This window comes from Sturnus vulgaris, chromosome 3, assembly GCF_052056855.1.
Source record: "Sturnus vulgaris isolate bStuVul1 chromosome 3, bStuVul1.hap1, whole genome shotgun sequence".
In the NCBI taxonomy this organism is placed as follows: domain Eukaryota; kingdom Metazoa; phylum Chordata; class Aves; order Passeriformes; family Sturnidae; genus Sturnus; species Sturnus vulgaris.
This window is the reverse complement of record NC_142245.1, coordinates 109,088,205-109,106,453: the sequence shown is the minus strand read 5'-3', so window position 1 is coordinate 109,106,453 and position 18,249 is coordinate 109,088,205. Positions and strand designations below refer to the sequence as shown.

The window sequence follows — 18,249 nt, the reverse complement described above, 5'->3', positions numbered from 1 at the left end:
ATTGGCTTGATTTTACTGTGATGATGTGGCTGGATCATTGTTACTGAAATGGTTGGAATACACAGCAGTTGTATTTGTAACGGGATGATTTTTTTTTTTAATGGGAAGACTTTCAAGGTGCTGACATTTTTTTAATATGCTTTTGAAGATTTTTTTAAATTTAAGTTCTGCTGTCTATTCTTACTTTAGCATTTCTTTTGGTCTGTACCCTTGCATTGTGTGTTCTGTGTCACTCTGACTTCTGCAGTGCACCAAATTGTCTGTAGCCATGGTTACCTGCTTTAGTGGGATGAACTGATTAAAAAAAACAGAATATAAAAAAAAACCTCTAAACATATCCCTACAGAAGACATTCAGTCATGAGAGAGTTGGGAAAGTGGGGTCACAGCTCAGTCAGCTCATCTGTAATGAAAAACTGTATCCTCAGGCTGTGCTGCTGTGGGTTCTTCAGCCTGGATCAAGCTGCTTAATTTGAAGGGGCAATTCTACTTCACCCTGGACTCTGCTGCTGGCACTGCCTTTTTTGTGACTCTGCAAACTTGGTGTAACACTTCCATAGAGTTCAAGTGAATGTAGATATTCCTGCCTCTTTTGAAGTGAAATTAATTCTTTGCAAATCAGAACTATCCGGTGTATCTTACGTGATACTTTCATGTTGTAAAACCTAAGGGGATATTGGTCCAGTGCTTCTTTACATTTGCTTATTTTAAATTTGACAATTTTTTCTGATAAATTGAAAAAGCAAAATTATTATTTTCTGATTTACTGTGGAAGGGTTTAAGATTTTCCTTTTAAAACTGATGGGAACAATCCAGTTGTTCTCAGAGAGGGTCTCCTACCAAGGGAAAGTTTGTATGAGTGCTTTTCACTTGTCTGACATTTTCAAGTTGTTGGTAGTTTAGTTCGAAGTAATTTTTGGGTTTTGAGTGTTGTATAAATAGTAATTTGACCTCAAGTGGTATTTTGATGATTACTGTGCTGATGTTCTTAATTAGCTCTCAAGTGCTATGTAGGAGGAAAGCATCACACTCGGCTCTTTGCTGGTTTGTGTGTCATCAATTTGTCCTGCTGAAGATCAAAGTCAGATGTGACATGTTTCTGTGTTAATTACCATACTTGTTGGGTGTTTTCTTGCCCTTCTGCATCTGTGGCTTTTATAAACTTAGGTTAAAATTATTTCCATCCTGGCATCTCAGCTGCAGGTATTTTTAACTTTCCAGCTGTTCATATGTGCATGGCATGGTCAGATGTCCTGAATTACAGGAGACAGTCAGTTTTCTAGAAGGTGTAGGGGTTTGGAGGAGCAGAAGGGAAGTTGTGTAGAAGAAAATTATCACTTTTGTTTCATGACAACAGGGATAACTTGCCTTCCTGATGCTGGAGCTGAGTGCAGTAATGAGGCTGATCTTGAGAACTTTTCTTCAAGATGGTATGTTTAGGCTGGAATGCTGTTGTGCAGTGGTGCAGAGATCATGGGAAAGCATTAATTGTTAGGGAGGTGAAAGTTGTGTGTTTTCTTCATGGTCAATTTGCTTATAGTTTCTTTGTAAAAGTTAATTTACAGGTAGTCATAGTTTGAGAGGCTATTTCTGGGAAAGCTGTTACAAAAAAGTATTTTGATGGTGGGTGTTGCTGTTAAGGAATTAACCCTTGGAACAGCGGTAATGAAGCACACAGCGACATGGTCAACCTCCAGGATAGGAAGGAGACAATTTATTGTAACACTACACTGCTTAAATACACTCAGGACACTGACTCAGGAACAAAACACAGCCCATTGGTCGGGGCCAACAACACCTCCTGTAAGATGTTCTTACCATAAACAATACAATTTCTCACGGTACACATTGTGTAAATAATAGCAGGTGCATCTTTGTTTGAGATTCTTTCCCTTCTGTTTTCTCCAAGTTCATGAGAAAGCCTGTACTTCTCAGGCAGTCCATGGGAAAGCTCTCCTGTTTTCACACTTTCCTAGGCCATGTATCCACAGGTAGGGTTTGTACTTTTTTTTTTTTGTGCCTCCTCTCCTAAACGGTTCTCATTTGCTGCTGTAGTAAGTTGTTGGATCATGCTGCAGGATCTATGGGATGCTACTTTGATCAGACTGCTGCAAGTACCAAGCTTCTACAACTAAACTTAAATGCCCCTTCTTGGCCTGGTGTGCTGTTAGCACCTGCAAGGTGTGGGTGATCTGCTGGAGGGGGGTGGAAATGAGCTCAAGCAGGGCTGGACTTTCCCCTGTGGATGAGGAAAGTCCCTTGAGAAATGGATTTATTTGTTTGCTGCTGACAGCAACCACCAGCACTGGGAGTGGTAAGAACAGTGAGGATGCTGACAAGGGATGAGTATTGCTGACTTCTCATGACCCACATGAGAGGGAAGGAGCACAAAAGTTTGAAAGAGGACAGAAATGTGATCAAAGAGCATAAATTGCTGTGGACAGTACTACTTGGTTGCACCAAGTCTTACATATTTGGTTGCAAAATTCTGGGGCTGTACTTAAATATTTATTACTTCCTGAAAGGATCGTCTTACTCTCCTGTTACGGATATAATTTCATGCGTTAAATGAGGATCTGACCTGAATGCATTATGTGGTTAAATTTGTGGTGGCTTTTTGGTGACATATATATACACACTGATTTGTTAAGAATTGAACTGTGGCCAGGATATTGCCTCTCCATGCAGACTTTGGATTGTAAATTATAATTTGTGCTGATCTGGAAAAGATTAAAATTTGAAGCTGAAAGAGCATGTGTAATCCACTAGATTTGCCCTCATGTATAAAATTTAAAAACATAATAAATATGACAGATTAAACTGGGTGAAGATAAACATGTTTTCTTTTAAATATGTTTAGATGTTATTAAAGAAGATAAATTATTTTTTTAGAAAGAAATAAAAGCCTTTGATTTTCATCAACCGAAAGAGAATGGGGAGGAAGGTTCTAATTCCAGCTAGTTTGTTTTTGCTAATTTTCTTAGTTTGTCTCTTCATCATCCTGTGTGAGGGCAGGAAAAGAGCTTGTTGCCTTGGTGCCAGCTGCAAACTGTCCTTGGCTGTCAGGCACCACAAGGCTGCTTCTTGCCTGTTTGAAGGACAAGCAAAATGTGGACAGGAGGATTATTGATGCCTGCTGCCTGAATATGTTGGATGCCCCAGATTCAGACTGTATCCTCACTGCTAAAGCAGCTCAGTCCCCTTCTGTTCCCTCCTTCTGGGCTCTGCCCATGCATATTGGGTTTACTGGCATTTTATGCCACTTCTCATGCTTTGACAAATGCATCTTTTCTGTTTGAAGTATGACTAAGTGCTGTCAGCTTCATTTTGGGCTGTTAAAGCATGAAATAGCTTTTTGATTATGTCTTCCTTTTATTTGTCAAGTCTTCTAAATATTGCAAAATCATTTTAAATTGTGATGGTAGGCTTGTTTCATGTAGTGGTAGCAGTTAGGTCTTTGCTGTCAGAAGTGCAGTGGAGAAAGCCGACTGTATTTTTAATTGGGTTAATTTTTTGTACAGTGTGGGTGAGCTAAGCACTATGTGACTTTGAAACACTCTTCTAGAGAAGGAAATTTATGGAAGCTTCCTGTGGATACTGATGTAATGCTGATGCTTGGTATCTTATCGTTTGGTAACTTTTTGGTTGGGTTTTATTGGCTTCTACCCAAGCCTTTTGCATATTGATAGGGCGATCCTGTAGAATAATCAGAGCTTGGTGATGTCTGGTTCCTGCCAGCTGGGACCAGGATGTGTTTTGTGAGCCAATCACTTAATGGGTTAGTGAGCAGTCTGAGATGGTCTGTGCCAAAAAGGTGCAGTTCTTGGTGCTGACTTCTACTTGCATTATTCTGCTTTGGAAGAAAGAGAACAGGTAGACCCAGCTAAAGGGAGCCCCATAAAGCCCCTGAAACGTCCTCAGATCCTACTGTTCAGTGTCACTGTATGGAGTGGGAGGTGTTGTAAAGGTTGGGTGTGTGGGATGTCCAAAGCAGTCCTAAAACCAGAAGAGGATGGGTGATAAATGTACAATTGAATACAAGTAGTTTTAAAATAAAAAAGTGCAAGCAATCATACTACTTGTGAAGCTCATTTCCTTGAATTCACTTTTCAGTGCTGCAGCTTCTTAAAGATGTTCTGCTTGTATTGCAGAGCTGGATTTTGGAATGCACACGTTTCCAGTGTTATTAACAAAACCTGATGTGCAATTCCTGTTTGAACTCTGTGCATATCCTCTTTGAGTGGGGTTGAATTAGGGTTCTTGTTTCTGACGTTGTTATTGCCATTTTTCTGCTTCTTCCTGTATGGGTAATATAAAATAAACATCTTTCTAAATTCCTGAAAGGAATTAGCAATGGAACCTAGCAGACTTTTATTGTTTTCTTTAAGAGCAGCCTTTCCTTTCTAAAATCCATCACAGTGAAAAATGTGCACACATTTTTTTTTTTCCAGTGAGATTTAGAGAGGTGTAGTAATGCTGTTAGGTGGAATGTGTGAGGTTTTTGGAGATATTAAGATGTGTGGAATGTGGAGGACTTTTTGGTTTTGGTTTTATTTCTCCTTGCTTCTAGACTTTATATAATATACAGGAACAATTTTCTGAAAGTAAAGATTAAGAGTCCAGACCTCCTTCAGGAAGTCCCCTAGATCTTCCTCTTTCTCTGCCCCAGTGAATCCTAACTCCCTTTTTTTGCATTTACTTTGACAAGATGGATTAAGATTCATTTCTGTTGATTTGTTTAGAGTAGTTCTATTCTATTGTGTTGATAACTGAAAGCGATGATTTGGTGTTCATCCTTCTGCTTATTTTCTTAACGCTTTTGTCCCTACATAGGTGAGAAGTTTTTTTAAGAACCGAAGTTCCTTGTTTTATTTCATTTATTGCTATCTTACATTTTTAAATAGCTGTATTGTGAGTAATAGGGTTTACATGGTAGTAAAACCAGTTTGATCATAAGCTCAAGGCAGTAACTCGGATGAGGGAGGAGCAGTGGATAGATTAATCAGTAGCTTTCATCAGTTAAGGCAGAGAAGTTTGCCAGCAGGCTCTGGGGACATTGTGGTGAGTGAGCTGGACACTTCTCTGAGCGAGTTTGGGACATGCAGCCCCTCAGCCTTGGAGCTGGTGCGGGAGCAGCTTCCTGCCTGCACAGGTGTGAGCAGCTGCTGCTGCCCTAGTGCCGAGCCTGGATCCTCTCCAGGTTAGCACGTGAACTTTGCTCACTGGGACATTTTTCTTCCTCCCCCTAAATAAAAAAAAAATCCTGCAACACTGGGCGTGTTCGAGCAAATATGTCCTTGGAAGTGGTAAGTTTGTTTTATTTTCCGTATGTTCTTAATATCAGATGTTGTAAACAGACTTTGTATTTCCGAGTAGTGGATGGAAACAGCATAAGTTTAAAAGTTGTGCTTGCAATGTGATTTTGAGAGTTTACTTAGTATATGGTGTAAATTCTTGATCTGAGAATTATTTGTGTAATAAAATTACTTGGGGCTGGTTTAGCTCCTGTCCTCTTCTGTAGTATAGGGAGACACTTAGAGATTGCAGACGGTGCTTGTGGAAAGAGTTCATTAAAAAAAAAAAAGATTTGTTTTTAGGGGATTCTTTCTGTTCAGCTTCCTGGTCTGTGTGTTTGTGTAAACAAAACATAGCCCAAGCCTCTTCTCTTTTCATCACCCCTAGACAAGCACTTTAGAGTATTAGTACAACTGACCTACCTTCTTAAGCCTGTCTTTGCTGCCTCTGCCTTGTGTTCTCACTGGAGGGATGCTGTTAAACACAGCTGTGCTGTGAGCCAGTGAGAGAAGTTTTGGCTGAAAGCTCCTTCAAGCTTAACGTCTTCCCTAAGTCCTTCTCAAAAATAGTAAATTGACCCCATCCAGAACTTAAAACAGGAATCATGGATCTGGGAGAGATTGCAGACAAGATAGACTCTTCTAGGTTAACTCTAACCTGAGCATAATTAAAAAGTGTAGTAACATTAGTTAAAAACTAATCAATAAATAAAATTTTAAGCAATGTCTAAGCCATACGCATTTAGTTTGAAATAAGTAGGATGTCTTTAAGAAATAGAATAAAATACCTATTTCCAAAATGTTGGTGCCTGTTCCCTTTAAGTATTCTGTCCAAAATCTTTGCATCCACGTAAGACTTGGAGAAAACAAGATACACAGCAATTTATCAGTCCTGTTGGTCAAATTACATTTCAGTTTATAGAGCCTTTTCCTTTGCTTTATTAGTGTTTTGAAGGAGCTGTCACCACTAGCAGTGGGTTGTGCAGGGAGGTGGCACTGAGTGCTTGGAGCAGCATTGCTTCCCAGGCAGAGTAGGCAGCCCTGCTGGTAAGAAGGTGATGTTTGCTTCAAAGCTGGCAGTTCTCGTTTCTCAGAAACAAAGATTACATGCAAGATTGAAAGCCATATTAAGTAATTTCAGTTTCAGTGCTGAGTGTGTGAGAGAAATGCTGGGCTCTTTATCTTCAGGCAAGGAGTGAAGCTGAGCATTCAGGCTGGTGCTTTAACACCTGTTACCAATACTATGGTGCCACCCATTGTTCCTGCCGATTTTTCTTCAGGCTTTTGGAGGAAATGGGACCACTGGAGGAGAGTGTCATTTCAGGGAATACCTTATGGGTTTGCCTGAACTGCACCTGCTAATCCCATCCACTGGCACATGTCTGAGATTTGTGAGAATGGTGATAGTGATTCCTTTGCTTGGGGGGATGAGAGTCTATGCTATCCAGCTGTTTTGGCCGGAATAAACAAGGAAGCAGGTTTTTTTCCAACTGAGATGTTGGTTACTGGCTTCAGTGAGCCTTGCTTATGATGGGGAAACTATTGTTTCTAAAAACAATAGTAGAGAAAATGAAATCAGCTGAAGACATTGACAGATATAACTAATGGCACTGGTATGTAAGCATTTTCACTGTCTTTCAGAGCTCACCCTGATTTATTCTTATTCCTGTGACTTCTGCATTTGAGTCACTGGATTGACTGCTTTGGTTCAGACCAGTTGGGTCCTGACCCTGTGAAGTCCCTCTGTAATGTGACTGTACCTGGCATGAGCAGGGGAAGTCTGGAGGTGTATTTGGTTTAGCACTGTAGAGCTGCTGTTGCTGACACAGCTGTGCCCACACAGCCGTTTGTGTGTCAGGTTGTCTTTTCAGCTGTCACCACCTCCACACAGGAATTTCCTTTGTTGGTGTTGGTTGTGGATGTGTGAATTATTTCATATTCTGGGGCAGTATAGGCTTCTTGTTTGGAAAGAAAGACCAGGCAAGTGAGTTGACTGTTCGAAATATTTATCTTGATGGACAGTTAGATCTGAAATGTCACAGATGCTTTCCTAAAAGTCAACTATTTAACTGCAAAAAATTTGTTGGAATAATGTGGCCCTTTCCCTGTTCAAGGTGAACACCTGTGCTTCAAGATGTTGAAAAAAATCCTGAGAAGATTTCACTTTGCATTCGCAAACTATTGTTTCACTGTAAGAGTAAAAATCTGTGGTGTTGTGAAGTTTTCAGTGGCTGAATGTGAACACAGAGTGGGGAAAACACTGGTGGCTCTTGTAATATTTAGTATCTTTTCAAATATGGGATATATATATGTTGATATTGTGTTGTCAAGAGCATGAGAGAAATGGAAATTGCTTCTCAGTTTTGCCTCGGTGGCAACAATGGTATGGAACTTGAAGGAATTTAAGATGCTGTTCACAGATTAATGATCTGTGTGAATATTGCTTAATATGCTAATTATTCCCTCTGATTTGAGTTATCCAAGTTTGTTGATTGTACTTGTGCCTCTTGCTTTTCTAAATGCCTTATCAGCTTGTGATGTTGCTCTGTGCTAACTGCACACCCCTGGCTACTCCCAGAGCTGCTCTGATTGAGTGTAATGGTTTGTGTGGAAGAAGCAGCAGGTCTATACATGTCCTTATTCCTGTAATCACATGAAGCAGTTTGCTCCTTTGTCCATCCCTATTTAGTTGTTACACTTGATTTGTGTATAATTTTATAGCTTTCTCTCCAAGCACCAGGAGCAAGGCAATCATTCCCTGCCTGGAGGCTTCAAACAGGGTGTGCTCTATCAGAAGGTGTTTGGAACCATCACTGAGTAAACTGCACAAAGCATTGCTGGCGTCTCAGGCAGCAGGGACTGACTGGGCTTGTGCAGGGACCTGACTTTTTAAAGTTTAGATCTTCCCCGTGTGCAGAAGTCTAAAATACAGCTATAAATATGCACTCTGGAATTAGCATATGTAGTAAGACCAGAGGTCAGTTATCCAGGTGCTGTTTGCTGTAATGTTTGTTACATCCCGGGAGGCTCTGGCTGCACATTCCAGCCATGTAATTGTAATCCTTTGCCATATGTCTCATAAATCAGTGTGTCTGTACACCCAATACAGTTAATATTGTATCTGTTCTTTTGCTTTTTTTATGAGTTGGAATGAAGTAATCTAAATGTCAGCTTGAAGCTTAAAACCTGCACAAGAGTAGCTCCTCTCTGTCCTTTCATCTCTTAATACTTGAACCAATTCTGAACTTTTTGTTTGGAGGGGGCAGTTAGCTCTTTTCAGCTGTAGCACTTTCAGTATTAAATTGACTTTCAGATGTATGTGTTCCTTGAACACTGGCTTCATTCAATATTGTGAGCTGATCTGAAAGTTTAGTGTGGTAAATATTTTGTAGGTTTAGCAAGCTTTTTCGATGCTCTTCACTTTGTAAAAATATATTGTAAAAATATATTATGGTATATGTATGGAATTCATTAGCTTTGGACTTAGTGTAATAAACTTTTGAATTCTTAGAAACTAATGGTGATAAGCATGTTACATAGATGCTTTTAAAACAGGAGCAGAAAGCAAGATGCATTTTCAGTTAAAAATGTTATTTAATGTATGAATCTCTGGCAACGCTTAATATTTAAACATTTTCTAATCTCCATGGAGACTCCAGATTTATATTTTTAGCCCTTATTTGACAATCTCTTAAGGATTTAATTTTATCTCCTAGGCAAGACTTGTGAAGGGATGTGGATGTATCAGTGTTTTATCTTGTGGCCACTAGTGAAATGCTGAAGGTTTTACAGGAAATGCAAAGAGACGGTACCTTGGAAAAAGGATGCAGGGAAGAAGAAAGCTGAATGCCACAGAGTGGATGCAGAAAGACAGGATGATGGTGAGAAGGAACAAGGGACCTTCTGAGTTAAACATCAAAGTGAACCTGTAGTGTTACTGGATCCTACATTTTTCTGGACCAGCAGTAGAGGCAATTAACTGGGAGAAGAGATAGAAATGTCTTCCTGCCTTCCCATGTGGGGGAAGCTGATAAAACACATGTGCTGTGGGAGCTGGAGCTCTGTCTTGCCCTCTGCCACGTGTGATTGCTGCTTTCATTGATCTGAAGCACTATTTTGTGGCTGATGGTTGACAGGACATTAACTGTTTTTCTATAAAACAATTACAAGAAATAGAATTAAATTTTCATATGTATGTATTAGCAAATACAATAGAGAAGAAATGCAATCAGCATTTTAAAATGGTTTTACCTGGCTATGAACATGGCAACATCATACAATATTCTCAAGGTATTATTTTCATAAGTATTTTTAAATGAACTTTTTTCTTAATTAAATGGTTGGGAAAAATTAATGTAAAGATCTGTACTTCCTCTAGTTATTCCTGTTAATTTAGAATTCCTTGCTGTGCTGTTGGTGGACCTGGTGAGCTGACTGCTGAGATCTCCTGTGTCTGGGCTTTCATCTTTTCTTTGAGGTCTCTTGTATTTTGCCAATATTTACAAGACTTCATGTCAGATTCTGTTTTGACACTTGCTTGACACAAAGTTTATACATGTCCAATTCTCCATTACAAAATTGAATTATTTGTATACATAAAAACTATATGGATGCATTTTTATAATCTGTATCAAAATCTGAAACTTCAAGCCTGCTTCTACATTACCTCTGTAGAGTGTTTCTTATATAGGAAAGTTCGACTCCTTGTCTGTTCTTGACCTTCAAGTATCACAATTATTCAATGTCTCAGGTTTTAGTCTGTGAATCTGCAGCAATTCAGTTAATTTTTATGCTTCCTGGAGATCCCACTTACTCCACGTGTTGCATATTGTGAGAAAGAAGTGATACCTTGCCTGATTGATGATTGTCTTCCTCCCACACAAGGAGACAGTATGATTAAAAGATGTATATTTAGTATAGATTATAACACATGTAAAAATGTTGGTAACTTGTTAAACTATGTTATGTGATGTGGGTGTGGTTTAATAGAAAGCTACAAGTCAGACTATGGAGAGGCAAAGGCAGGGACTGATGCTGCCTCAGTGTTGGTTCAGCCTGATCTTGGATCAGCACTTAAACCCAGTGATTCACTGTTAAGCATTCCTCACTTCAACCATAAATTAAGCCCCCCAAAAATCAACCCATGACACGTGTTACACTCTCCAAGAGGTAAGTTGTCTTGCAAAACAAGGTTATCCATCTTGTCAGTTCTTCAGATGGTAGCTGCTTTCCTCTTTAGGTGATTCGTTTCTGTTTTCAAGAATAATGTTTAATCCTCTGGAGAGTCAGGGGCAGCCTCTGACCTCTCCCAGCCAAGCTCTTCTCCTGGGAGGTGGAACCTGCTCTGGTCTCCTGAAGGCTCCAGGGAAGGAGCTCAGCAGCTTTTCAGCTGTTCTGGTCCATGGATTTTCTTGATGTTTCCCTTTAGCTCATGTGAAGTAATAAGACAGACAGGAGCAGCTGCACATTACTCATCTTTCTTTCGTTGCCTTTATTAAATATTTTGCCTCTGGGCACCTACACTGAGGTTGAGAAGTCATGTTTTCTGGTCAGGGAAGAGACACAGGCAAAATGCAAGGATGTAGGATGTCTAAGATTTAAGTGACTGGAGCTGCTAAGGCTGCCATGTGCCTGCCTCTCTGTTGCTGTTTCTAAAACTGGAAATGTGGTGCCTAAATAATTAGTTCTGTGAAGAAACCTGAGGAACTGAGATGTCATTGCTCTTGAACAGGTTACAGATGACAATCTCTCCTCTGTAGGCAGCTGTACAGATTTTTTATGTATTTATGTACAGTCACATTTCTATGTGTTTTTTTCAGGAATGGGATTTTGCAGGCTGTGAACTTGTATAAGCAGAACTATTGCCTGTTTCCAATTCCTCCCTCTCCCCTAAAATGACAGGTTCAATTCTCAGTTACTTATTTTCTACTCAGTAAAATGAGAGTCATGGACTCTCCAGTCCATGTGTTCTTTATTGCTGTTCTGATGGGGAAGAAAAGAGATGAGATAATTGTATGAGTAGGCTCAGACACTTATCTTTGTGTATTCTTTATCTCAGCCTCTTTAGAGATTGAGACCATTATCTGCTGCTTGAGATCTTGCTTTAAAATGTACTCAGCCACTGAGAGTAATGCACATCATTTTTGTACAAACTGATGTTACAGTGGAATTAATACAAGCAGTATAAAGATGATGCTTCTTTGCATAATGGCATATATAGGAGAAGATGGAAGCTGAAGCCTTAATATTTATGCTTGAAGAATCTAGCTGAGGATTTAGATTTGCTGGATAATGAACTTCTCTGTCCCTTACAATTCAGGAATAGACTTTGTATTTTTAACTCCTGGCCTTTCAGATGCTCTGACCTGCTTTCTGCCTCTCCACTGCCTGCCTGATTTGAGAGCTTTTGGCTGCTGGCAAGGGAAGTGGGGAGGATCCAGCTGTCCCTGCTGGAGCCATGGGTGGGCAAGTGGCTGATGGAGGGGAGGCTGTTCCTGCTGGCCTCAGAAGTAGGTCAGGAGCATCAGCTTATTTTGACAGCATCATGAGGCTGTGCATGCTTTTACATGTGTTGCCTTTTTGTCTGTGTATATAGTTCTTGCATCACACATTGCTGCATTTTAACGATTTTGAGATTTTTATTTGTGAACATACACATTTCCTTGAGGGATTATTAAACTGTGACAGATGCAATTAAAGCAGAAACAACAACTCTTTTTTTTTTTTTTTTTTTTTTTTTTTGGCTAGTTAAATTTATATACTTGTTTTTTGCCTATCAGGCTGCAGTGAGTTTGTCAGTGTTGCGAAATACACATTTAGTGGAGATTATGAAAACTTCAAACCTTTATGACTACTGCTGTAGTTCACAACAGAACAAATGGGTGGTTGCTTCCCAGTGGAGCATATTTTAGGCCAAGAGACAGTCTGTATTGACCTTGTACTGCCAAGTCATAAATGCATAAAATCTGTGTTGCTCATGGAAACACTGACAAGCCTTGAATTGCAATGGACTGGCAGAATAAAAATATTAAAATTTCCAGCTGCAGTTAATGTCATATTTTCATTCTGGTTTTGCTGGCTGGCAGCAGCCTGGAGCTTTTTGTTGGTTCTTGTCACAGCACAGACTCTCTGATAATTTGGATATGTGAGGCTGACTTAAAGCATACCAAAGACAAGAAGGAAGACTACCTTGTGAAAATCATGGACAGGAGTTTTGGGAATGTTCAGGTTGGGTATAGTGTTACCTCAGAGGTGAGACCTTCTGGGCAGTATTATTTTCCAACCACTGAAGTGCAAGCAAGCTGTTTGGATGTAATTACAAATTAGAATTACAAACTCTTATTAATGTTATTAATGGAGCATGGACTCATGCTTGCATCAGTAACTGCCACTTATGAGATATCTCATCTGCCTTTCTATAAAGATTACTTAATTTGTGAAAGGAGTCATAAGGATGATGCCCAGGATGAAGATGCTGGCAGGGATGATGGGTGTGCATGTCAGAGGATCCTGATGTGTGTGAAAATGAATCTTGGAGCACTTCCCTGCTGTTAGAAGACTGATGTGAACTACAGGGTTGTGGTGTAGTGGGCCACATGCAGGTGTGGAGACCAGGGATTCCTGAATTTGTTTCAGTTTGGTTTAATTTTAATGTGGTTTATAATACCCCAAGGAAGGATAATTAATGTTGCAGTTCTTCTTTAACAATGAGAACAAACAAACCAGTTCTTGCTTTACAAGAATGTAACAAAGGGTAGAGGGTTAAATATGAAAAAAGCAGTTGCTACCCCGTTTAGGCATTGCTTACTGACCCCTTCTGTAGTTCTGTGTCAAAGCTAGATTTATGCCTGGCTGCTGTGACAGAACTCTCTCATGTGGTTGTTTTTTCTCTCCTTGTTGCAAAGCAGCTCCGTGTGATGCTCCAGTGCTGCTTTCTAACACACAAAGTAAAATGTCACTGTTGACTCTGGCTCAAACCTGGCTGGCACCTGTCTTGTGCCCATGTCTGCTCATTGTAAATGAGATGGATTTGCAGTCTCTCTGCTCCTGTTTGTATCACAGCACCTTGAACTTCTCCTTGCATCCTCTTTGCTTTTGTGTGTCTTGGATTAGGATGATTTCTCTTAACTATATATTGAAGTGTTGACAGCTTTCCTATCCTGACTGTGGTAGAAAGGTACAGAGTACCTTACTGGTACTGCCAGACTCTCCCACTGTCTGCCTGTTCTTTTTGATGTTTGCTGAGGAAATTCTTCATCAGGAAATCTTCAGCCTTTGAAGTGGGCAGCAAGATTTTCTGCATTTAATGAGTACACACAGAATTATTTTAGATTCTATTTTTAATGTAATTCCCCTGTACTTCCTGCTAACATTTGTCGTTGTCTTGTGTTAGACCCACAGCATTTTCTACTTGTCACTACTTCAGGTGGAGACTCAAGCCTGGCAACAAAGTTGCTCAAGCATTCATCTTTTTGGTTTTGGGTCTTTGGTCTTTTGTAGTAGGCGCTGCTTTTATCTGAAATAATTTCCTATTATTTATAATCTATCCATTATTTACTGTCTTTGATGCTGGACTTAAAAGCATATTGTCTGTTTAATTAAAATTGCTGGTTAAGGGGGTGCTTATCTCACACCATTTTCTAGCATTTGGAAGTGGTGTGTATGATGGTTTTTGTTCTTTTTTGTTCTAATAAATTAATTAAAAAAAAAATTTAAAAAGTAATGTTTTTGACCAAATCGCCTGTGTGGGGCTTCCCCACTTCCTTTTTGCATCTTTGTGCTTTTTACAAAGCAATTGAAGCAGCTGCTTCTGAAGTCTTGTGCAAAGTGCTGACCTGGGGAAGGAGCCTGTAGCTGACTCCTCCCTGCAAAGTGTTACATTTGAGAAACCTGGGAAGTACTAGTTCCTGGAGCAGCTTGGAGATTTTAGAGCCTGTATAAATTGCATAGCAAAAAAATTTTAATTTTAAAAATCCAGGGGCAGGCAGAAGCACTCTAGGCAGATTTTCAAGTACAAGTATGTTTTTAAGATGAGCAGAATGGCCTTGTCAGCAACGCAGCTAGAAGGGCATTTTGGAGGTGACAAACGTTTCAGCTGTAGCCAAATTTAATTGCTTATGGTTTTATCAGACTTGGAACAGGTCAAAAAACAGCTGTAGGCCTGAGAATGACAAAATCTTTGAAATGTGAAATGTCTGCTCAAATGAGAGGTAGACAGGATGCTGTTCTGTTCAAGAGGGGTTTAGTTTTTTGTTTGTTTTGAGAGTTTTTTTGAACTTGGAAGATGGGATAGATCTCAGCAGAACTAAGATCTCCAGGGCAGAAGTCACTGTGAAGGAAGGAGAGTAACAGCAGGGACTACTCAACTGTTTTCTAAAAAGCCTTCTTTATGTAACACAGATGAGTGGGAGGAAAAATCCTGCTGTCTGTAGTCTCGCTCTGTTCTTAGGAACAGAACTCTGTTCTTAGAAATAGGAAGATGCTTTGGTCTGTTTAACTTGAGGTTCATGGTATGTTTGAAGGCATCAGTGAGTGCTCAGACCTGCTGCGTTTTCCAGCTGGACAGCTGCAAGTAAGAAAGCTGTGCTTTAATGGTCCAAAAAGCACCAGACAGACAGGTCCTGGGGAATATGTTTCTTATACTGTTGGCATTTTATCAATGTATGGATCTTGTCTTGAAGCTCATATTCAAGATCTCAGATGACATGAGTTAAGTATATATATATATATATATATATGCCTTGCCAATTCTGTCTTCAAGTATTAAATATTTTATTGCAGCTATAGCTACAATGTTAACCAGTGGTTACTGATGGTGGATACAAGAATTGTTCCGAAGTGGATCACAAAAAGCTGCAAGTGCTTACAGGTGTTTGCATCCCAAAGGATGCTGTGGAGGCAGGCAGGACTGTGGGTGCAGAAAGGGTTCAGACAGCTGCAGCTGCAGGCACGGGAGGGAGAGGAGGTGATCCATCTCCCTGATGGAACCCTTACTGGTGCTCTGGGAATGTGGGACCATCTGAGCTGCAGGAGCTCTAAACAGCATCTGAGATTTTGACTGCTGGAGCTGTGATCTGCAATAGATGGGCCATTGATCCGATTTAATGGGTTTGTTCTTGTGCAAAGTGATGATTTCCTTCTTTCAGAATATCTGTTCTCCAGTGGAATCTCATTTAATGAGCTGATGCCATAGAGTAACTGTTGCTGCTTGGCCTTTTTGTTCAGAACTGGTGCTTTCTCGTTTATAGGCTTCTCAGTCTTGTTTGGCACAATCAATTTCAGTGCTGACATTCTAATTTAGAAAGATTAGGAGAGTGGAAGACATTAACCAGAAAAATGGTATCTGTTATTTTCCTGTTAGATCTTTCCCCTCACTTGCTCCCACTCTGTTTCTTGGAGCTCCCTTTCTTTTCTGCTTGCATCTTTCAGCAGTGCAATTGCATCTCTTGTCTGTAAACACCTTTGAGCTTTCTGAGGCAGAGATGATCACCTAATACAGTTTTATATATGAAGATATTTTAGTACCCTACCCTATGGTCTGTCATTGAAGTAATATTTATATTTTTAAAGATATTTCCAAATACAAGCTGTTATATAGAAGTTGTAATATGAGACTTCTGGGCTCAAAGCTCCTTCTCTGAGATTTAGAGGTGGCTAAAACGCTGCCCCTGTTTCTGATTTTTCTCAGCACATTACCTGTTTATTACCACAACTGTATGGAAAGGTCAAGTTTATTACAGCCTTGGATATGTTTAACTGTAGGATGAAGGCCATGATTTATGATACAGTATGTCATTATACCCCAAATGGTAAGTACCTGAAATGTGTTAGTCTGTGGTGCACCTGTTTAAAACCACTGACCTCCTGGGTGATTTAAGTGGCCTCTGAGTCTTTTAAATCTCTTGTTTCAGGAAGTTAAGAAGGATGTAGAGCCCAAGGATGATGCTGTGCCACTCAGGAGGGAGAAATCTGGCAACGTAGCCAGCCTTGTGCAGCGTATGAGCAGCTATGGGCTTCCAGCAGGAGGATTTCAGCCTCATCCCCCGTCCAAAGGCTTCAAGAAGAGTATGTGGTCTTTCCAGTTCCTTCAATCACACATGCTGCTGACGTGCATTTTTAAAATAAACATGAATTATTTAATGCATGACTTAGTTTTAAGATTATGTGGAAAACTAGAAACATAAGAGGAAACACTGATTCAACGACAAATTTTTCTCCTCTATGGATGGGCAGAAAGCTTAAATGCAGCTTTTAACATCAGTAATAGGGGTGAATTTCCCTGTGAATGGGATTTAGACTCCTTCCAGATGTCAGGGAGTTCTGTAACTTCATGTGAGCTCTGTTTGTATTGTCAGGTACCTGAATGGAGAACTCCAGGCCTGTTCATGATAATCAAAAATTTTCACAAAAATGTGGTCATTTTAAAAGAAAAGTTGAAACATGAAAGCATCAAGTTTTGCTACAAATTCAAGGCTTTGACAAGGAAATGCTGTGTTAGTCAGATTCTTCATGATAGGCTTGCTTCTGGTGTGAAATAAGGTGAAGTTGGTGGTATTAACAAAAAGCAGTAATTTTCCTTTTGTTGTAACAGCAACGCTCAGGATGGCAGGAGTGTAGGACTGGTGCTTCTGTATCTGTGATTTCTTTGTTATAATGCCGGTTTTTATATGAAGGTGACTAAAGCCTGGAGCAGAAAGCTTCCTATTCCCTGCATCCAGCAAATGGGCTTGTGATTTGTATTTGGACATACCAATCTCTTGTAAGATATTGCTTTAAATTACTCTGCCTTCCTCTGTCTTACAAGGTTTTGAAGGCATTTATGATTTAAGTTTGTTTTTTAAACAAAGACTTCAGAACTTACTGGTTCTGGCATGTTTGTGCTTTGAGGTTTTGCCCATAAAAGAAGAGCCACTGGTTGTCTTTTAAAACCCTGAAACAGGACCACCGCCTTTACAAATTTGTTGAGTCTTTGTTCCAGGAAACCAAAGATTTAAAATCACTTTTTAGTGACTCTGATCTGTGTATGCATGTTGGCAACAGTGCAGGTGCCTGTTGGATGTTTACATAGCAGGCTTTGGAAAAATCCAACCTGAAGGATTAATGCTGTTCCTAGATAAATACAGCCAGGCTCTGAAAGGGAATCAATGTGATCCTTATGGGTCCTCCCACCTGGAGATACTGTAGGGTTCTGTGAACATGATCTGATACCAGTTCAGCTGTCAGCTATTGTTCTGGTTACCCTAACCCTGGAATGTTCCCATATTTTCCATGTCACATCCTCATGCTGGTGGCTGTGGCCAGGGTAGAAGGTACAGCTTGGTCTCAAACTCTGCAGGGCTCTGGCTACTCTCATCCTTCTGGAGAAAATGGTGTTCAAGCAGTTCCCTTTAGGCACACAGCTGTTTACCTGGTGCAGTGGCAGTCTCTGCATTTCCATTTCACTCGCTGTTCCCTTTTTCCTGGAACACTGTTTCAACAGCTCCTGCAGATCCTATTTACTCTGTGCCTGGGCAATCACTTGCTTTCCAGAGCTTACTTGTCTTTGTGTTTCTGTTTTTTCACTTGATGAAATGAGGTTTACAATGTTAAAAACAGATTAAAGTTTCTTTCATGCAGCTCTCCTTGAATTCAGGTATTTTTGTGTCAGGTGGGTGGTAAGCTGCAGGCAGAATTCCTATCAGTTAGTTGTCTGCTTTTGTTCAGCAGAAGGAAAATACAGAAGGTGTGCTAAGTGACAACAAAGAGCTAAATTTGGTTTACCCTGTACAAAACAAACAAAATCTCAAGGCCTGACAAGTTGTTTTGGAAAGGGACAGAATTGCCTGCAGGCTGCCAGCCCAGTGAAGCTGAATGCTGTTCTGAGAGGACTGGTTCCCTTCCTAGGTTATTCTAGGGATTTTCGAAAGTGGGAGGCAGTACTTCCTAAACTTTGTTACTGGAAACAGATCTCAGAGGAG

The 18,249-nt window shown here is 40.1% G+C and overlaps 1 protein-coding gene across 1 annotated transcript in view; it reads left to right on the top strand.

Moving 5' to 3' along the window:
* CD2AP (CD2 associated protein) overlaps positions 1–18,249 on the top strand; it is a 77,462-nt gene that overhangs the window by 22,163 nt on the left and 37,050 nt on the right. The window contains exon 3 of the mRNA XM_014872951.2: positions 16,204–16,357. Within this exon, the coding sequence (XP_014728437.2) occupies positions 16,204–16,357 (154 nt within the window). The remainder of the gene's footprint in view (positions 1–16,203; positions 16,358–18,249) is intronic.